The 22324-nt window shown below is 49.7% G+C and overlaps 1 protein-coding gene across 9 annotated transcripts in view; it reads right to left on the bottom strand.

Annotated features, from left to right (window-relative positions):
• Nucleotides 1-22324, bottom strand: part of LOC146871736 (zinc finger CCCH domain-containing protein 11A-like) — an 858888-nt gene that overhangs the window by 37319 nt on the left and 799245 nt on the right. For 5 of the 9 annotated variants that reach the window (XM_085651275.1, XM_085651270.1, XM_085651277.1 and 2 more), the window contains one exon: nucleotides 4121-4200. In XM_085651275.1, the coding sequence (XP_085507401.1) occupies nucleotides 4121-4200 (80 nt within the window). The remainder of the gene's footprint in view (nucleotides 1-4120; nucleotides 4201-22324) is intronic. The other 4 variants (XM_085651281.1, XM_085651282.1, XM_085651272.1 and 1 more) reach the window with 1 other exon arrangement.

The following is a 22324-nucleotide window of genomic DNA, read 5'->3' as shown; positions in this document are numbered from 1 at the left end:
TCGTGGCGACTGCGGCCGGACACGTTAGACGATCCACCGTTCCGGGTGGCGCTCGGGGAAAGGATTGGGCACTACTTCGCTGAGAATGACTGCACTGCGGCCTCCAGGGCAGCGGAATGGGATGCCTTTAAGATCGTGGTGAGGGGCCATTGCATAGGGAAGTATGCGGGGATACGAAAGTCCTTGCTGGATGACCTAGACAAAGCCGAACGCGCGCTGAGAGAGGCCGAGGTGGCGCGCCCCGGCCGCCCCGAACTGCAGGGTAGGCTTTGTGAGGCGCGCGAGGCAGTGGCGGTGGAAGTTGAGCGGCTTCGTAGCTTCGATTACAAAACGTACCTGACTAAAACGTACGCCGAGGGGGATAGGGCTGGGACGCTGCTGGCCTGGTTAGCGAATCCTACTCGACACAGTCAGCCCATCTTAGCTTTGCGGGACGGGGAGGGCCGTGTAGGTACCACGCAACCAGCCATCTTGGACGGCTTTCGGTCCTATTATGTGCGCTTGTACAAGAGTGCGCTTCTAGCACGGGGCGAAGAGGTAGAGGCGTACCTGGACGAGTTGCGTCTACCACGATTGGACCAGGAGCATGCAGACACCCTAGGTGGCCAAATCGAATTGGCGGAAATCAAAGGAGCTATAAAGCGGATGGCCCGTAATAAAACTCCGGGCCTAGACGGCCTCCCCATAGAGTTTTACGGTCAGTACCTGGAGCAGCTGGCTCCCCGGCTTCAAACTGTCTACAATGAGGACAGGGACAGAGGACGGCTCCCGCGCTCCATGCGCGAGGCCATAATGATCCCCCTATTAAAACCACGCAGAGAGAGCGCTGACCCCGCGTCTACCGGCCCCTGTCAATGCTCACTACCGATTACAAGATCCTCAGCACCATCCTGGCGACCAGACTGTTGCGCCACATGCAAGAGTTGATCCACAAGGATCAATCTGGGTTCATACCCACCCGCAATACCACCCACAACATCCGGCGGTTGATCAGACTGGTAAATGATCCCCCGCCCGAGGCGCGGATGCCCCTAGTACTGTCGATCGACATTGAAAAGGCGTTCGATAGCCTTGAATGGGAATACCTGTTCAAGGTGATGCGGAGATTCAGTCTGGGAGATAAGTACATACACTGGACGAAAGTGCTCTATTCCTCGGCGAAGGCACGCGTCAAAGTGGGTACGTTGGTCTCGCAGCAGTTTGAAGTAGATCGCGGCACCAGGCAGGGTTGTGCACTATCCCCCCTGCTGTTCGCATTAGCGATAGAGCCCTTGGCGGCTATGGCTAGACTGGGCAACCATTTCGGCGGGCTGGATTTTAGAGGGCACCGCCACTATATATTGCTATACGCAGACGACCTCCTTCTCTTCCTGGAGGACTCCGACAGTGCGGTGAGGGGTGCGGAGAGGCTCCTGGAACGCTTTGGAAGAGTGTCTGGTCTCCGAGTTAACTGGAGCAAGACCTGCCTGTTCCCCCTGCGGCACGCGGAGGCGCAGCCCCCCGCTTGCCAGTCGATTAGATGGGAGCCTCGCTGCCTCGACTATCTGGGGGTGCACATTTATCATGATGCCCCGGACTTGCTGGAGGGCAACATAGGGCGTTGCATCCGGGCCCTACAGGGGTGCATGTCTTTCTGGGCTACCCTGCCACTGTCAGTGGCGGGCCGCATATCCCTACTGAAGATGATCGCCTTGCCCCGCTTGCTATATTTCTTCCGGACCCTTCCAGTGTGGGTGCCTGGAGCGATTTTTAAACACCTCAGGTCTCTAATAATATCCTTCCTGTGGGGTTCAGGCAGACGCAGAGTAGCGCTCACGACGCTGACCCGTCCAAAGGACGACGGGGGCCTGGCGGTCCCAAACTTCGAGCTCTACTACTTGGCCGCGCAGCTGCAGTCTTTCACGCAGGAAATAGCGAGAGTATACCGTGGCCCGGAGAGTGAGAGGGACGCTGGAACTCCCCGCCATGTCCTAGCTTACATCGCCCTCCAGCAGAGGCTGGCACCTGGGGATCTGACCCAAGAAGAGCGCACCTTCCGTCTATGCTGGAATAGCTCGCAGAGGAGAGCTGGAGTCAGACACCCATATGCGCCCGAAATCCCACTGGGCATGGTGACGGCACTCCCTCATGGGGGTGATTGGTCGAGGCTGCAGTTATGGGAGGAGGCGGGCCTGCAGATGTTGGGGGACCTGTATGACGATGGCGTGCTGTCCCCGTTCCAGACTCTGCGGGATCGCTACGACCTCCCGAGAGGGGATTACCTCTTGCATGCGGCAGTGGTGAGGGCTATACAGGCGCACTGGGGCGAGGGCCTAGTTGAACCTACAACGACACAGGTGTGCCAATATACGATGATGTCGGCTGGCACCTTTAAGGCAGTGACGTGCCTTTACTCGCGGATGGTGAGGGAGACACTCCAGCCCCTAACTGCATTAAAAAACAAGTGGGAGCTGGATCTGCAGGTGGACATCCCTGACACCACTTGGGCGCAATTGGTGCGCAGAGCCAGAAAAAGCACGAGAAATGCGCAATTCCAATTGATACATTTTTATGTGCTCCATAGGGCATACCTTACCCCAGGAAAAATTAGGAAATATTTTGGAGCCGCGGAAGCTGCGTGCCCTAGATGTAATAGAGTGGGAGCGGACCTGGTCCACATGCTGAGGACCTGCCCAAACCTGCAGGAGTACTGGGAGGGGGTCGGCGACACGTTGAATGACGTAGCAGATAGGGACCTACAATACGACGCGGCCGTTTGTATACTCCACTGGTTCCCGCACACGCCCAAGAATAAAATGTCCAGCAAGTTTATAGACATGGGCCTTCTCCTAGCTAAGCGAGAGGTGACGAAAGGGTGGAAGTCGAAGGCGGGGCCTACACACCGGCGATGGCTCAATGAATTTCTCAAATGGGCGGCTAGCGAGAGCACACTCAGGTACCAACTAGCTCACCGAAAACCGGACGACCGGGCTCAGGCGGCGGCAATGGTATGGGAGGTGATGGTGCAGGCCCTGCGAGATAGCCCAGCCAGTGGGGAGGAGGGTGAGAGCTCTGAGGAAGCAGCGGACGAAGTCGTACCACTGGCCCCCCTGCCAAGCACGCACGATTAGGGATTACTCCATTTTTCCTGTTACCCGCCACACATGCTATATGTTCCTGACCAGGCGCAATCGGGAGGGCACTAGGGAGGGGTGGGTGGAGGGGGAGTTTTCAAGTTTAAGGTTTGCTGAAAGTAGGTTGTAAGTTCTGTAGGTAGTTAGGGGAGCAGAGGGACAGCGATCAAAAGCGGGCAGCGGGGTTCTTCACCGGAAGTATGCTCCTGACAGTTTCGTATTAATGTGCCATGTTTCTATATGACGCCGCCCGGCCTCTGGGATGTGGGCAGTACGGCTGTGTATACTACACGGATTAATGATTAAGGGGAGGATGGGAAACCTGCATTATTGACATGCATCCTGGTTGCTGTAAGCTGTACTTGGTCCTGCAATAAAAATGGTTTGACAAAAAATCAGTGATATCACTGCGAAAACAGAGCAGGCACTCCCTATTGGTGCAGGAGAGCTATGTCAGACCTTTCAATGTCCAGTTTGACACCTGGGACATTCAAGAAGTGAGGCATCTCCAGGTAGAAAGCTCTGTTTGTTGGATCTTCATAACTGCTTCAAACTGGACCTGTACCAATGTTTTGTTGTCTGAAGCTCTTCTAGAGCCAGATGCAGTGCATATTCGTTTATCCTTGAGTTAAGAGTCCTAAAGTGCTATTTGTTCTACTTTCATCTTTCTTTGTCCCCCTCCCCCTCCTTCAAGAAGACTGATGATACCAGACCCCTTCAAGAGTAAGTTATTAAAACGCCCCTTTGTGTGGCCATGCCGTCAGATTTCTTTTATTACTACTTGCGATTGTGTATGACAGTAATATCTATACTGTATTCCTTTTATATATGCAGGTTTCTTCCTCAAGGTTGCTTTTACTCTAAATACCCTCAGATTGAGGGAATGTCAGATGGTGATGCAGTTTTTTTTTTTAACTTTTAGGTGATTTGGTATATTATTTGAAGTCAATGGCTTTCTTTTGTCTGGGCTGAGAAAGGAACTGCCATAATCCATGTTCTTTCCTCACCTGTCATCAGAGGCTTCCGAACCCGCAGCAGTTGTCTTTTCCTGCTCTGTCGCAGAATCAACATTATCAGCAACTGCCTGCTGAGAGAGACATGTATTAAAGAATGGCACATTAGGTCAGAAAACGACAACGTGAAAAACAGGAAGATTCACTAATCCCGTCCCTCGATTCACATACTTTCCTCACAAGTCTCGCATGAAGCAATGCAATGTAACTGCGATATATAGGCAGAATCTCCAAACTTGTAAAGCAGCAGCACCATCAATTTTCAATATCCAAGAGTAACATTTAATGGTGCGACACACTCAGCCAGTATTGGCATTTAGTCAATATTAAGCTGCACGATGTAACCAGTAGGGCTATAACTGCATGGAAACAATTTTAACTACCCGAACGCAAAACATGACTGGCTAAAGATTCATTACTGTCTAACCAGGGCAACAACTACTTGTGGGTTGGTATATTCCAACACTTTGATTAGTTTTGTATTGGAATTTCGTCTCTTTAATTGAATCAGTCTATAAGAATTAAGCTTAGTATTTTATCATCTCTTCCCAGAGCATCCAGGCTGTGTGCAAGGGATTCATCTATCTTCAGTGGGAAGTCATTTGTAATCTGCAGATGACCAATATCTTGTCTCTCCAACAAAAGGAGTATAAACCTTTTATATATTATTTTAACTTTCCAGGCAATAGAGGTATCTTTATCAAACCCCAAAAAAGCATGTATGCAATGGTGAAATCTAAACTAGTATGCATACCGCTTTTCACTAACATGGTCAGTCAAATAAAAGGTTTTGCCATCAACATCTAGAAAGTTTTTGCTGACAGGTTCGGTGAAACTTGGACCACAATAGTGTCTGAACCATGCCACTATAAGAACCAAACACAAAACATCTAAAATGCCCCTACAAAGCACTACTAGAAAAAGTTGGGAGAAGTTGGCCTGATATATGCTGTCCACTACTTATAGTGGGCACCTTGTATCAGTCCAAACAACCCCTTATGGTGAATTGGTTAAAGACAACCTTTATTGAAAGCTATCCCAGTGGTAGCTATGGAGATCAGCCTTCAGGCTAAGTCTTGAAGGAATGTAAAGCAGCATGTTTTACCAGTCTATAATCTCTTGAATGACCAAATGAAAGGACAACCACACCAGGTATATATTTAAAATATATGTATTTAAGATAAAACACACCGCTCTAGTCTCTTTATGAGACTGGAGATCGAAGAACTTAATTTACAAGTTAGCAATCAACAGTAATAGCACAAATACACGTTTGGGCCCTAGGGGCGTACCAAACCATGTACCAATAAAGTGGTATAAGAACCACGACTGAACTAGACACAAGGCCTAGAGCCTGTAGAATCGCTGGGACCACAAGGAACCACCCAAGGTAGTGACACAGGGGACCCACGGGGACTGTGTGCAGTGTGTAAACACAACCGTGGGTTTCCCGTTAGCTTCTATGGGCAATGTCGTGGTTGGAAATTTAAAGATTAGGGACACTTTGAATCGAGTCAAGACCAAACCCTTTTGGACTTCATAAGTTCTAAGGCTAGCACCCACGGGAGCACCGGAGTACTCGAGTTACCTCACCCAGGGAAGCAGGGTGCATAGGTGTCTTTTGGTGTCGGGTCGCGTCGTCGATTACAATGGAAGCTGGCGAAGAACTGCTGCTGCCATGAAGAGGAGAAGTGTCCGAAGAGATCCAAGCCTGGATCTAGGATGGAAGGAACCTGAAAGCAGAGGGGACAGAGTCTGGGTCACTTGCCAGTGACCGAGGGCAGGATGGACCAATGCCCACAGATGTCAGGTGCTTCAGGTGAGTTGACGGGTGTCTTGACTCTACAGCCACGAGGTCCAGGAGGCGTCGACGAAGTCCACAAGACGGATTTGAGCTGTCCCTCGAAGTCTGTCGAGGGCTGCGGTGTCGGCGACCAGATTGGACCCAACAAGCCTTGGCAACGGCAAGTCTCGTGGAGAGAGAAGGACGTCGGTGCAGACCAGCAAGGTCTGAGGGATTCACCCAGCGAGGGTAAGTCCGGGCACGTCTGGAGCAACCAGGAAAGCCCAAGCAGAAGAGGAGTTGCCTTCGTGAGGACCCACTAGCCAACAGGCTAGCGATAGCGAAGGAGCCTCGAGCGGTCGCACTGGAACCCAGCCCACGGGTCACTCGTGCAGTGGAAGCCAGAGATCTTCGGTGCAGTCAGTGCTCAAGGCTGGGGCTACTCGGAGCCCAAAGCAGAACTTCATGGATAAACAGGAAGTCGATGTACCAGCAATAGTACGCGGTGCCCAGGGGTCACGGTTCCTCGTCACCCACGATAGCCACGGGCCTCAACTTTGCTGTGGACTCAGGGTAGACTCGGGGAAGTCAGGAAATCAACCTCTGGTGATGCAGAGACTTCGGCGTCCAACAGGAGCTTCGGAATTGCAGACCGGACAGTTGCTTCTTTGGTGCCTGCCAAGCAGGGGAGTCACTCCTCGACTCCAAGGGAGATATCTTCAGTCTTCTAGTCAGGATAGAACGTCGAAGGTCCAGGATATATGTTGCAGAGTTTCGTCCAGGGTAATCTAAAGTCGCAAGGACTGGGTTCCCATACTTATACTAAGTTTGGGGGTTGGACATACTCTAGGGACCCACCTATGGGAGGGTTTGGAAAGAGGGGTGGTTACACCCATTTCCTTTGTCCAGTTTCGCGCCAGAGCAGGGGCAGGTAGCCCCTGCAACCGGTTTGAAATGGACTATGCACAGGGACAGCAAATGTGCCCCCAGCGCAGGACTTCAAAGCACCAGAGAGTGCTCCCGCCCAGCCCCAATACACATCTGCCTGTCTGGGGAGGTGGTTACACCTCCCTTCGACAGGAAATCTATTTTCCAGACCTCCCCTGCCAGAGTTTCGGTCAGCAGCAGGAGGCCAGACCCGTGTCGGTGGCAGAGGCATCCATTTTGTGATGCCAGAGCTGTAGAAAGTCCTACCGGGTTAGACCAGTGTGAACATGTCTCTCCCTCTAAAAGGGTGGAATGCTACCCCCGCTGCCAGAACTGGCGGGGGTAGTATTCCACATGTTTCCGTGCAGCCATCCCAAAGTTAGCATTTACCGCGAGGTTATAATGCACTTAAGAGTATATGGTCAGGCTGCACCACAAACAGCATCAGAGGAGGCACTCCGAACGCTGCAGAGGGGCTCTGTTCATGCAGGGGCACCCTTTCACATAAAAACCAAGCACTCTGCCTTCAGGATTGTTGAGGCCTGCCATAGGAGTGACTTAAAGGTTTTATATGTGTGTGCAATGGTAGTGATATAGGTAGCCTATACCACTGTAAGGGGTACAAGCACACCCTTACCCAGGCTGCAGTAGCAGACCTGTGGTGCCATTTTGGAGTGCTTCCCAGGGGTGGCATAATACATGCTTCGCCCCTGGTAGGCCTCTGAGGTACCTATGCCCTAGGTGCATAGTCTACCATATACTAGGGGCTTATAAGGCAATCTAGAATCCAATTAGATATGTACCTAATGTACATGGAAACCATTTTAGAGAGGAAGCATCTAGGCTGGGGTCCTGATTAGCAGGGCCACAGCTAGACTAAGGTCGAAAAACGGTGAAACACAAGCAAAAAGTGGGGGTACCCATGTGAAGCAGATCCTACTCTCCTACAACAGTGTCCACTTGCAATTCTAGTTTACTATCATAAAGTAACAGACACATTTACATAACACATGTTCAGCCCCTGTTGACAGAAAATAAATGTGGAGTTGCTGTCTGTGAGAAGTTGGCCTGGTATATGCTGTTCACTAGTTCTAGTGACCACCTTGTACCATGCCAAGCAACCCTTATGGTGTGGTTGTAAGTCAACCTTTTCGGACCAGCTGCCCTAGTGGTAGCGTAGGCTAAGCAGTCTTTGAGGCTAAACTCGTGAAGCGTGTTAAGCAAGCTGTTTTACCAATAGTAACCCCCTTTTATACCAATGAAAGGACACCACACAGATATATATTCAAAATATATATGTATTTATTTCTCAAAGTAACCCCTAGTCTCTTTATGAGCACAGGAGCACAAATCGTCAAACAAGGTTATCACAGAATACACAGAAGTTGCACTTTATATGGATAGGCCCTGGTGGCCACTCGAACCATATACTAAAATAGTGGTATAAGTACCACGAACAGAAAAGGGAAAAGGCCTAGGGCCTCTAGAATCGCTGGGCCTACAAGGAGCTAACGTCAGTTAGTGACCAGGAGGTCCACGGGTGGCGTGTGCAGAGCAAATAGTCACACGCGTGCTCCCATAGGTTTCAATGGGTGCGTAAAAAGTACAAAGTTACTGCAAAAGGAATCTTCCGGATGACCTAGGAACTTAAGATTTGGAACACAGGCACTAGAGATGTATTACTACACATGGGCACCGGAGTACCAGCTTTACCTCACCCACAGGAAGCGGGTGCATAGGCCTCAAAGTGCGTCGGGTTTCTTCTATCTGTTCCGTTGAGCCTGGGACAAAGATGCTGCAGGCGGTCGGTCGGGAAGAGATGCAGTGGATCCAAGAGTGGATCGGAGATGTTGAAGACCTGTAAGCAGAGGGGACAGTGTTCACAGTCACTAGCCAGTGACCAGCGTGGCACCAGGTGGGTACCAGGCGATGTCGGGTGCAAACAGGTGATGAGGGGTAGCTTGTCTCCGCAGCCACGTGGTCCCTGAAGGTCGACGACGTCCAGGAGTCGGCTCACGAGCTGTCCCACGCAGGCTCTCGCTGTCGGCGGTGTCGGCGACTTGATCGAAGCAAACAAGCCTTGGCAAAAGCAATTGTAGGAGGAATCGGAAATCAGCTGTTGGTTCTGACCAGCAAGGTCAGAGGGATTGCTCCTTTGGAGGGGAGCAAGGGCCAGTCTGGAGCAACCAGACCAGCGGTGTTTGTCGTAGATTTCGTCGCCAAGATGGCCACTAGCCAGCGGGCCAGCAACCGGTTAGGCGCGTCGAGTGGCAAAATGCAGAAGGGCCCCACGCAGATCGTGGAGATGCTGGAGGGCTCACCTTTGGTGCAGATGCTGCTCGGGTGTTGGGCTTCTCAGATCCCAAAGCACAACTTGGAGGGAGCCTCGGTTGTTGCACTTGTCAGCTTGTCGTAGTCGTTCCAAGATGGCTGGCTCCACGTGTCTCGGTGCCTCCACGGGTCTCTTCTTTTCAGGGACTGTGGATCGGGCGGTGAGAGGTCTGGAGGTCCAGGTCTTGTCAGTCTCTGGGCTCGGGCTCCGGCGGGAGGCGGCGGCAAAGCAGACGTTGATTCGCTGGATGGTGCTTGCGTTAGCAAGGTGGTCACTCCCTGACCACAGGGGAGATTGGCTTCAGTCCTCTGTGCAGCAGAGCGTCGAAGTTCCCGTCTTCTTCTTAGTGTTAAGTTGATTCCAGGATGTCTGAAGTCTTAGGACACAGCTCCTACCTTTATTCGGATTCTAGGGGCCGGACTACCTGCTAGGTCCCTCCCTATGGGTGGGACCAGGAAGGGGGGTGGTTACACCCCCAATCCTTTGTCCAGCTCGCCCCAGGCCCGGGACTGGTGTGCCCCAGGACCGGTTTGAACTGGCATATGCCCCGAGGCTCCTTGTGAGCCACAGGCATGTCTGGTTTCTTTCAAGCCCTACCTGACCAATACACAAAATCCTGTCTGGGGTGGTGCACGCACCTCCCCTGGCAGGAAACCCTTTGTCCACACCTCCCAAGCTGGAAGGACTCCCAGCAGCAGGAGGGCAGACTTGTGTCTGTGGTGGCAGCATCCATTTTGTGGAGCTGAGGCTATGTCTGATTTTACCCGGGTTTCAGGTACTGTACATGTCGTGTCCCTCTAGAAGGGTGGAATGCTAACCCCGTCGCCAGAATTGGCGAGGGGTTAGTATTCCAATTCGTATGACACCTTACTCGACATGTTTTGATAAAGCCAAACCAAAGATAGCATTTAACCGCGAGGTTCATAATGCACTTAAGAGTATATGGTATGACGATATCTGGAAACAGTAGAAGGAAGTTGTTCCGACCACTGCAGACAGGCTCAGCTCATGCCAGAGCACCATCTCACATGGAACCAAGCACTCTGCCTTCAGGATTGTTAAGGCCTGCCATAGGAGTGACTTATAGGTTACCAGGTGTCCCATTTAAGGTTAGGTATAGGTATACTACACCTAAGTAAGAGGTGATTACACCAACTTACCCCAGCTGAGTGATCAGCCAGTTGTGTCAAATTGTTAGGCCAAGCCTGGGGTGGCATAATACATGCTGCAGCCCTTGGCAGGCCTTGGGTACACCAATGCCCTGGGTACCTAGTGTACACTGGTACAGGGGCTGACAGGGTGATCCACTTCCAATTGGTTATGCACCTAGGGTGCATAGTTTTAATTTAGTAGAGAGAACAGCAGGCTGGGGGTCTGATTGGCAGGCCCACAGCCTCAATATGTCAAAAACCAGTGAAGCAAAAAGCAAAAATTTGGGGTGACCATAGGATAGCAGACCCTACTCTCCTACACAACCCCCCCCCAAACGCTGGGACATTAAACTAGCCTTGACCAGTCTCGTCTTCATGTCCTAAGTGGAAGTACCTGGAGAGACCATCTGCATTCCCATGGTCAGTACCTGGCCGGTGCTCCATTGTAAAGTCCATCCCCTGTAGGGAAATGGACCACCTAAGCAGTTTGGGGTTTTCACCCTTCATCTGATTTAGCCACAAGAGGGGCTTATGGTCGGTCTGAATCTTGAAGTGAGTGCCAAACAAGTATGGCCTCAGCTTCTTCAGGGCCCACACCACAGCAAAGGCCTCCCTCTCAATAGCTGACCAATTCTTCTCTCTGGGGGTCAACCTCCTGCTAATAAAAGCAATGGGTTGGTCTTGACCATCTACATTAAGTTGTGACAGCACAGCTCCCACACCCAACTCAGAAGCATCTGTTTGGACAATAAACTCTTTGGAGTAGTCAGGACTTTTCAGGATAGGTGCAGAGCACATGGCCTCCTTCAGGTCATCAAATGCCTTTTGACAGCTTACTGTCCACTGAACCTTTTTGGGCATCTTCTTGGATGTCAGATCATTAAGAGGAGTCACAATGGACCCATAGTTCTTAACAAACTTCCTGTAATACCCAGTCAAGCCCAAGAAAGCTCGAACTTGAGTCTGGGTGGTTGGAGGGGACCAATCCTTGATGGACTGTATCTTACTCTCCAGTGGTTGAACTTGGCCCCCACCTACAAGGTGGCCCAAATACACAACCTTACTCTGCCCTATCTGGCACTTAGTAGCCTTGATAGTGAGGCCTGCCCTTTGCAGAGCCTCAAGAGCCTTCTTCAGGTGGATCAGGTGATCCTCCCAGGTGGAACTAAAGACAGCAATGTCATCAAGATATGCTGCGCAAAAGTCATCCAACCCAGTAAGGACTTGGTTCACCAGCCTTTGGAAGGTGGCAGGTGCATTCTTCAGACCAAAGGGCATCACCACAAACTGATAATGCCCACCTGGGGTTGAGAATGCTGTTTTGGCCTTAGACTCCTCAGCTAATCTGATTTGCCAATAGCCAGCTGTCAAGTCAAATGTGCTCAAAAACTTTGCAGAAGCTAGTTTGTCTATGAGCTCATCTGCCCTTGGAATAGGGTGTGCATCTGTCCTGGTGACAGCATTGAGTCCTCTGTAGTCCACACAGAACCTCATCTCTCTCTTGCCATCTTTGGTGTGAGGTTTGGGGACCAGAACCACTGGGCTAGCCCAGGGGCTCTCTGAGGGTTCAATGACACCTAATTCCAGCATTTTATGTACCTCAGCCTTTATACAGTCCCTGACGTGGTCAGGTTGTCTGTAAAGTTTGTTTTTTACAGGCAGACTGTCACCAGTGTCCACAACATGGGTACACCAGTCAGTTTGACTAGGTATCAAGGAAAACATATGTGAAAATGATTGTAGAACCTGTCTACATTCAGTCTGCTGATGGGCAGTGAGGTTGCCTCCAAGGGTCACTCCTTCAACTGAGCCATCTTTAGGGTTCTGAGACAACAGGTCTGGGAGAGGGTCACTCTCTTCCTCCTGTCCCTCATCTGTAGCCATGAGCAAGCCCATGTCTGCCCTGTCAACATATGCTTTAAGCCTGTTAACATGGAGTACCCTGTGGGGACTCCTGGGAGTTCCTAGGTCCACCAAGTAGGTGACCTCTCCCTTCTTTTCCAGGATTGTATGGGGTCCAGACCATTTGTCTTGGAGTGCTGCTGGGGCCACTGGCTCCAACACCCATACCTTCTGTCCTGGCTGATACTCAACCAAGACAGCCTTTTGGTCATGCCAAGCTTTCTGTAAGGCCTGGCTTGCCTCAAGGTTTTTAGATGCCTTCTCCATATACTCAGCCATCCTGGAGCGGAGACCAAGTACATAGTCCACTATGTCTAGCTTAGGCTTTTTGAGAGGTAACTCCCATCCTTCCTTCACCAAACACAGTGGGCCTCTCACAGGGTGCCCAAACAACAATTCAAAGGGGCTGTAGCCAACTCCTTTTTGTGGGACCTCTCTGTAAGCAAACAGAAGGCAGGGTAGAAGGATATCCCATCTTCGCCTGAGCTTTTCAGGTAATCCTTTGATCATACCCTTTAGGGTCTTGTTGAATCTCTCAACAAGCCCATTGCATTGTGGGTGATAAGGGGTGGTGAACTTGTAGTTGACACCACATTCCTTCCACATAGCTGTCAAGTATCCTGACATAAAGTTGGTACCTCTGTCAGATACTACCTCCTTAGGAAACCCCACTCTGGAGAATACTCCCAGCAGGGCCCTGGCCACAACAGGTGCTGTAGTGGTCCTAAGGGGAATTGCCTCTGGATACCTGGTGGCATGATCCACTACCACCAGTATAAATCTGTGCCCAGATGCAGTGGGAGGATCCATGGGACCCACTATGTCTATTCCCACTCTTTCAAAGGGAACCCCCACCACAGGTAGTGGTATCAGGGGGGCCTTTGTTGTGCCACCTGATTTGCCACTGGCTTGGCAGGTAACACAGGAGCGACAAAACTCCTTTGTATCTTTATTCATATGAGGCCAGTGAAAGTGAGGGACAAGTCTGTCCCAGGTCTTGTTCTGGCCTAGGTGTCCTGCTAAAGGAATATCATGGGCCAAGGTAAGAAGGAAGCCCCTAAATTGCAGAGGTATGACCAACCTCCTGGTTGCACCAGGCTTGGGGTCTCTAGCCTCTGAATAAAGGAGCCCTTCATCCCAATACACTTTATGGGTACCTTGAGCATTCCCAGCAGCCTCAGCAGCAGCCAGCTGTCTGAGGGGTTCAAGAGAGGGACAGGATAACTGAGCCTGCCTCAAGTCAGCCCTTGAAGGTCCCCCTGTCCCCAGAAACTCAACCTGATCAGGTTCAAGCTCTTCAGGGACAGTTCCTTCAGGGTCCTCTAGATCAGCTTCCTGGGAAGGCTGATCATCACTCTGAGGCAGGGGGGAAGGCACAGCCTTGACCCTCCTGTTCTTCTTCTTGGTAGGTGCTTGGTCCATTGTTCCAGGATCCAAGACCTGAGGTTCAGTGAGGCACTTTTTGGCCTGTGACCTGGTCACAGCAAGGACATGTGATGATATACCTAACATCTCTGCATGAGTCCTGTACTCCACTTCTGACCATAGAGAACTCTCTAGGTCATTGCCCAACAAACATTCTACTGGGAGGTCTGCACTAACCACAACCCTTTTGAGGCCAGTTACCCCTCCCCATGAGAAGTTAACAACTGCCACACTATGTGAAGTAGTGGCATTGCTGGCATTGGTCACCAGGTAGTTCTCACCTGGTATGTACTGTCCAGGATCCACAAAGCCTGGTGTCACCATAGTGACACTGGCACATGTGTCCCTGTAGGCTTGAGCCACTTTGTCATTAATTAAAGGAGTCTGTCTGTACTTGCCCAGGTTACTGGGGCTCACAGTCAGGGACAAATCAATGTCCCCATCACAGATCAAGACTGCCTGTGTAAGGGTTCTGTCTAAGTCAGAATCTCCTTCAGTTCCCATAGTGATTCCCACTACACCCTTTGTCTGGGGACCAACACTGCTAACAGTAGTACTGGGAGCAGGTGCCTTAGGGGCAACAGTGTTGGGGGCTCCACCCTTTTTGCAATCACTAGTCCAGTGAGTTGTATTTTTACAATGATTGCACCAGGGTTTCTTCTGACCTTCTTTCTTCTTCTTGGACTGTTGGGACCCACCCTCCTTAGCAGTAGTTTGGGGCCCTGTTGAAGACTTCTGGTCTTTAGGTTTCTGATCTCCACCCTTTTGGTCTGTTTTCTTCTGATCACCCCCTTGGCCCTGGTTCTGGTTCTTTTGCTTAACCCTGGTTCTGACCCATTTGTCTGCCTTCTTTCCCAATTCTTGGGGAGAGGTCAGATCAGAGTCAACCAAGTGTTGATGCAGTTGCTGGTTTTGACAGTTATTTAAAATCTGTTCTCTCATCATCAAATTATACAATCCTGTAAAATCAGATACCTTACTTCCCAGCAACCAACCCTCCAAAGCCTTAGTGGCACATTCAATGTATTCAGACCAGTCCTGAGTCTGTGTCTTTTGGGTGTCTCTGAACATTAACCTGTACTGCTCAGTGGTTAAGCCTAACCCATCAACTAGAACACTCTTCAGGACTCTGTAGTTTCTGACATCCTCTTCTCTAACAGTGAGGAGTCTGTCTCTGCCTCTTCCCTCAAAGGAGAGCCAGAGGATTGCTGCCCACTGGTCTTCAGGAACCTGCTGTACTTTGCAGGCCCTCTCAAGAGCAGTTATCCACTTGTGGATGTCATCCCCACTTTTGTAGGGGGGCACAACCTTAGACAGGTTTCTATTATCGAAAACCCTATCTTTGTCCTTAGGGACAATGCTGCCACCAGTGGGTATAGACCCACTCTCTTTATGCTGTCTAGCCTTGCTAAGTTTCTCTTCCATCAGGGCTACTTCTAGCTCCTGCTTCCTGATCCTCAGCTGGGCCTCTTGCATCTTGGCCTCATGTTCCCTCCTCTGAGGGGTGGTCATCCTTCTCCTGGAGTGACCCTGAGAGCCTCTAGAGCCATGGGAAGCATTGGAGTCACCTGAGCGATTCCTTTGCCTTCCAAGCCCTGTGTTAAGTCCACTGGGGAGATCCAGTGGGTTGACCCCACTGTCAGTCCCCAATAGCCTTGGTTTAGCTGGGCCAAGTATAATACTTGGCACTGGGCTAGTTCTCCCTTCATCCTCACTACTGTCAGTATCCTTTTCACTCTCATCCTCTGTGGTAGGCATCCCATCTAAGGGGTGACTATTGGGAAGGGGTACTTCAGTGGCATCTTTAGAAGGGGGGCCTCCTGTTCCTGTCCCTAAGGGGGCTAACTGGGAAGCTTTCTTGAGTGCTCTCTGATTCTCATCATTCTGTAAGAGCTCTCTGAGCTCAGCAGAGTTTGGGTTCTTGGGCTGTTTAAGGCCTCTAAGAGTTGCCAAATGCCTGAGCTCATTCTGATTAAGGGTAGCAAAGCTGGATGGTGCCCTCTGGGGGTCACTCTCAACAGAGATGGGTACAGTGGACCCCTCTGCCCCGGCCATTGCTCTTAAGTGTGGGTGGATGTGTTGCAATCTACCTACACTTGGGTTTACCTACTAAACCTATCTAGTAGTTGTAGTCAGGGTGTGCTACTCCCTTTGCTCTACAACAACTAAGTTCAGTAGAACTTAAGTATATCTAATCTCGTTTTATATGTACCTACAGGTACCTATGTGATCTTTCAATTGGTAACCAAGAGATTACAATGGTAAAACACAGCAAGCTCAAATCCAACCGCTGCTCACCAATGTGAGAAGTTGGCCTGGTATATGCTGTTCACTAGTTCTAGTGACCACCTTGTACCATGCCAAGCAACCCTTATGGTGTGGTTGTAAGTCAACCTTTTCGGACCAGCTGCCCTAGTGGTAGCGTAGGCTAAGCAGTCTTTGAGGCTAAACTCGTGAAGCGTGTTAAGCAAGCTGTTTTACCAATAGTAACCCCCTTTTATACCAATGAAAGGACACCACACAGATATATATTCAAAATATATATGTATTTATTTCTCAAAGTAACCCCTAGTCTCTTTATGAGCACAGGAGCACAAATCGTCAAACAAGGTTATCACAGAATACACAGAAGTTGCACTTTATATGGATAGGCCCTGGTGGCCACTCGAACCATATACTAAAATAGTGGTATAAGTACCACGAACAGAAAAGGGAAAAGGCCTAGGGCCTCTAGAATCGCTGGGCCTACAAGGAGCTAACGTCAGTTAGTGACCAGGAGGTCCACGGGTGGCGTGTGCAGAGCAAATAGTCACACGCGTGCTCCCATAGGTTTCAATGGGTGCGTAAAAAGTACAAAGTTACTGCAAAAGGAATCTTCCGGATGACCTAGGAACTTAAGATTTGGAACACAGGCACTAGAGATGTATTACTACACATGGGCACCGGAGTACCAGCTTTACCTCACCCACAGGAAGCGGGTGCATAGGCCTCAAAGTGCGTCGGGTTTCTTCTATCTGTTCCGTTGAGCCTGGGACAAAGATGCTGCAGGCGGTCGGTCGGGAAGAGATGCAGTGGATCCAAGAGTGGATCGGAGATGTTGAAGACCTGTAAGCAGAGGGGACAGTGTTCACAGTCACTAGCCAGTGACCAGCGTGGCACCAGGTGGGTACCAGGCGATGTCGGGTGCAAACAGGTGATGAGGGGTAGCTTGTCTCCGCAGCCACGTGGTCCCTGAAGGTCGACGACGTCCAGGAGTCGGCTCACGAGCTGTCCCACGCAGGCTCTCGCTGTCGGCGGTGTCGGCGACTTGATCGAAGCAAACAAGCCTTGGCAAAAGCAATTGTAGGAGGAATCGGAAATCAGCTGTTGGTTCTGACCAGCAAGGTCAGAGGGATTGCTCCTTTGGAGGGGAGCAAGGGCCAGTCTGGAGCAACCAGACCAGCGGTGTTTGTCGTAGATTTCTTCGCCAAGATGGCCACTAGCCAGCGGGCCAGCAACCGGTTAGGCGCGTCGAGTGGCAAAATGCAGAAGGGCCCCACGCAGATCGTGGAGATGCTGGAGGGCTCACCTTTGGTGCAGATGCTGCTCGGGTGTTGGGCTTCTCAGATCCCAAAGCACAACTTGGAGGGAGCCTCGGTTGTTGCACTTGTCAGCTTGTCGTAGTCGTTCCAAGATGGCTGGCTCCACGTGTCTCGGTGCCTCCACGGGTCTCTTCTTTTCAGGGACTGTGGATCGGGCGGTGAGAGGTCTGGAGGTCCAGGTCTTGTCAGTCTCTGGGCTCGGGCTCCGGCGGGAGGCGGCGGCAAAGCAGACGTTGATTCGCTGGATGGTGCTTGCGTTAGCAAGGTGGTCACTCCCTGACCACAGGGGAGATTGGCTTCAGTCCTCTGTGCAGCAGAGCGTCGAAGTTCCCGTCTTCTTCTTAGTGTTAAGTTGATTCCAGGATGTCTGAAGTCTTAGGACACAGCTCCTACCTTTATTCGGATTCTAGGGGCCGGACTACCTGCTAGGTCCCTCCCTATGGGTGGGACCAGGAAGGGGGGTGGTTACACCCCCAATCCTTTGTCCAGCTCGCCCCAGGCCCGGGACTGGTGTGCCCCAGGACCGGTTTGAACTGGCATATGCCCCGAGGCTCCTTGTGAGCCACAGGCATGTCTGGTTTCTTTCAAGCCCTACCTGACCAATACACAAAATCCTGTCTGGGGTGGTGCACGCACCTCCCCTGGCAGGAAACCCTTTGTCCACACCTCCCAAGCTGGAAGGACTCCCAGCAGCAGGAGGGCAGACTTGTGTCTGTGGTGGCAGCATCCATTTTGTGGAGCTGAGGCTATGTCTGATTTTACCCGGGTTTCAGGTACTGTACATGTCGTGTCCCTCTAGAAGGGTGGAATGCTAACCCCGTCGCCAGAATTGGCGAGGGGTTAGTATTCCAATTCGTATGACACCTTACTCGACATGTTTTGATAAAGCCAAACCAAAGATAGCATTTAACCGCGAGGTTCATAATGCACTTAAGAGTATATGGTATGACGATATCTGGAAACAGTAGAAGGAAGTTGTTCCGACCACTGCAGACAGGCTCAGCTCATGCCAGAGCACCATCTCACATGGAACCAAGCACTCTGCCTTCAGGATTGTTAAGGCCTGCCATAGGAGTGACTTATAGGTTACCAGGTGTCCCATTTAAGGTTAGGTATAGGTATACTACACCTAAGTAAGAGGTGATTACACCAACTTACCCCAGCTGAGTGATCAGCCAGTTGTGTCAAATTGTTAGGCCAAGCCTGGGGTGGCATAATACATGCTGCAGCCCTTGGCAGGCCTTGGGTACACCAATGCCCTGGGTACCTAGTGTACACTGGTACAGGGGCTGACAGGGTGATCCACTTCCAATTGGTTATGCACCTAGGGTGCATAGTTTTAATTTAGTAGAGAGAACAGCAGGCTGGGGGTCTGATTGGCAGGCCCACAGCCTCAATATGTCAAAAACCAGTGAAGCAAAAAGCAAAAATTTGGGGTGACCATAGGATAGCAGACCCTACTCTCCTACACTGTCCAACTCAATAGTGCATCTTTTATCGACCTTGGAGGGATGAAAGGCTGAGTAAGCCAATCGGGATTTGAACATGTGACCATGGTTTGAAACGCTGACCTCTGGAAAGGATGCATTAGTCAACTGACCCTCCAGAAACACCTTACATCTTTTAACACGACTATCTCTCTGCCTATCAGCAGGAATCCAGAACACTTTTCCTAAGGGGAAATATGGAGATCCCATAGTATTTTTATTTTTGGAACATTTTCAATTTGTAATATAAAAAACTTAGAATTAATACCATCTTATTCTTTTTAGTTTCCCCTTTTCAAAAGAAAGGAGCAGCAAAAGATGAGTAAAATATTTGTCACAAAACAATTTAACAATGCCAATGTAAGGTTACCAGGCTGACCCATAGTTCCATAATCCAGAAAAGTAACACTTAGTCTTCCGTTTATTTTGACAATGACAGTTTGGATTTCCCACATTTGCTCTGTATTCATCTGACACTATAACCAAGCAGCTCAGAACACCAAGTGTAGTTTAATTAACTGCAGTACTATTTGCATAAGTGTTACAACACCTGAGCAACCAAGAGCAGGGTTGATATGACACCATATAATTTCGTTTAGGGTGCACCTAGGACTTATTAAAAAAAAATATACTGCTGGTCATCACAAAAAAAGTCCTACTTAAAACTACAAAACAGTTACACAGAGATCGGTTGACAAGCACTGTGTGAAACCTCTGACTGATTGGGACTCCACAGCAGACATCCTAGCAAAGTCAAGACTCTGCAAAATCTATTTAATTTTAGTGTTCATGAATTAATGAAAATCCAACAATGGAGATTAAAAAGTTAATTATTTGCAAGCCTAGTTCTCCATCATACATATCTTTATCACAGTCCTAAACAATCCAGCATCCTCCAGAGTGTCAATGTAATACTTTTTCATGTAAATAGATATCTAACGACATGCTAGGAACAAGCATTTGCAATGCAATCAGTCTCGCCTTTGGGACCTTATAGTTATTTAGCTATGCAGCACTTTAACCTGGGTGCTGAAACATCTACTGTTCTATAACATGGAGGGAAAGTAAGCACCAAACTGTGTGACACGCCAGGTATGAACACATGGAGAGAAATATTGCCTTTCAGCGGAAAATGGCATAGTCCAAAGCTCTGTTTTTAATATAAAATCTGGGCCTTCGGTGGTCATACCACTGAAAATACAAGATTTGAAAAAAATATTATTGTCTACAGGTGCTTGTGGAAGACAATTTCCATGGACTGGTATCTAGAGAATGTTAAAGTGATTCTGGTATTTTACTGACGTCTGCTGGTTATATAGAGGTAGTTGCCAGAAAAATGTCAAAAAAAAAAAAAAGAAAGTCCCTAAGCTGAAAGCAATTCTGGCATTTTACTGACCTCTAGTGGACGTTTTCTATCAAGACAGTTAAAGAGGCAGTTGAACAGAAAAAAAGTTCCTAAGCAGAAGCAGACAAGTCCTAGGGATGATCATCAGAGCCCACAAAGCACATACATCTATAAGTATATACTAAAGTATATACAAGAGGTTTCAAATGCTCGACCTAAAGAACAAGTTACTTACCTTCGGTAACGCTTTTTCTGGGGGATACAGTATCTGCCTGTGGATTCCTCACCTTGTGAATATCCCCTGCGCCAGCAACATTCGGAAACTTTTGTAGCAGTCCACGCCAATGATGTCGAAGACGACGTCACAGAGACACGGCTCAGCTCGCGACTCCGCTGACGTCACCGGCTCCATAAGAAGACCTCGTCGGCGTGATGACGTTAGTTCCGCCCTTTTTTCTGTGCCTTCGAGGCACACGGACGGACTGACAGCAATCTATACACAGTACATAATATACAAAGCAACACACAGTGCGGAGAATAAATAGTAAGGCAGAAGAAATAACACAATGCCTTTGACAGAAACAAATACATTTTGAAACATCATCATTAGAATTGCAGGTATACAAGGGTGGACAATGGGGAGGCGGGTGGGTCAGTGAGGAATCCACAGGCAGATACTATATCCACCAGAAAAAGCGTTACCAAAGGTAAGTAACTTGTTCTTCTGATGGATACATCTGCCAGTGGATTCCTCACCTTGTGAAAAGATACCCACAGCAGTCCCACTCCCAGAGGAGGGTGTCCACCCTTCTATACCAGAAAGTCCTGAAGGACGGAACGAGCAAAGTGTCCGTCCCTCCTCACCTCAGAATCCAAGCAGTAATGCTTTGCAAAAGTGTGAAGGGAGGCCCAAGTTGCTGCCCTAGAAATGTCCTCCACAGGAACACCTCTAGAAAAAGCAGACGTGGAAGACTTAGCTCTAGTAGAATGAGCCCTTAAACCCTCTGGAGGTTCCTTACTGGCCAAAGAGTAGCATATCTTGATGCACAAGACAATCTATCTGGAAAGGGTGTGCTTGTGCACCGCTCTGCCTTTCCTGCAGCCAACAAAGCCCACGAAGAGCTGGTCGTCCACTCGAAAGTCTTTAGTCTTATCAAGGTAGAAGCTCACCGCCCTCTTAGGGTCCAAGCGGTGAAGCCGCTCCTCCTCCTTGGAAGGGTGAAGGGGAGGATAGAAGGTAGGAAGGGTAATGGATTGCCCCAGATGGAAAGGAGTTACCACCTTAGGCAGAAAAGCAGCCCTGGTCCTGAGTACCATTCTTTCAGCATGAATGGTCAAGAACGGGGGTTTTGAACTTAGAGCTTGAAGCTCACTTACCCCCCTTGCCGAGGTAATCGCAATGAGAAAAACCGTTTTGAAAGACAACAGTCTCAAGGGACACTTGTGTAAAGGCCCAAAAGGAGAACCCAACAGGTAAGTTAAGACAAGATCTAAGTCCCATTGAGGGACAATAAAAGGAGTAGGAGGAAACTTGTTTGTAAGACCCTTTAGAAATCATAAAACAATAGGCGATTTGAACAATGATGGTTGATCCGGCAAACAAAGGATTGCTAACAAGGCTGAAAGATATCTCTTTACAGTGGCTACAGCAAAACCTTGCTGAGCAAGAGAAAGGGCAAACTGAAGAATGTCAGATAAACGAGCCCTCGAAGGATCAATAGATTTCTCCCCACACCAGAGCACAAATTTAGACCACCTATAGGAATAGATAGATTTGGTGGAATGACGTCTGGCAGACAAAATTACATCTACCACATCTGGCGGGAGAGAAAAAGAATTCAGGTTGCCTCGTTCAATCTCCAGGCATGAAGGTGTAAGCTCTGGAGGTGGGGTTGTAGAACCTGCCCCTCCGACTGCGAGAGGAGGTCTGGCCTGAGAGGGAGACGGAGCAGAGGGCATGAGGAGAGGTGGAGAAGATCTGTATACCACACCCTTCTTGGCCAATCCGGGGCGATCAATATGATTTGGGCCCCGTCTTGGCGAATCTTCCTCAGAACTCGAGGAATAAAGGGTATGGGAGGAAACGCATAAAGGAGATGAGTGCCAAAACTCAACTGAAATGCGTCCCCCAATGCTCCCTGCATCGGATACTGGAGACTGCAGAAAGACAGGCGTTGAGCATTCTCGTGAGTGGCAAACAGGTCCACCCGAGGGGTTCCCCACATCTGGAAAACGTGACGAACCACCTCTGGATGAAGCCTCCAC

Source organism: Triturus cristatus, chromosome 1_1 (genome assembly GCF_964204655.1).
Source record: "Triturus cristatus chromosome 1_1, aTriCri1.1, whole genome shotgun sequence".
Classification (NCBI taxonomy): Eukaryota; Metazoa; Chordata; class Amphibia; order Caudata; family Salamandridae; genus Triturus; species Triturus cristatus.
Note: the sequence above shows the minus strand (reverse complement) of the source record. Positions and strands in the feature narration are given on the sequence as shown.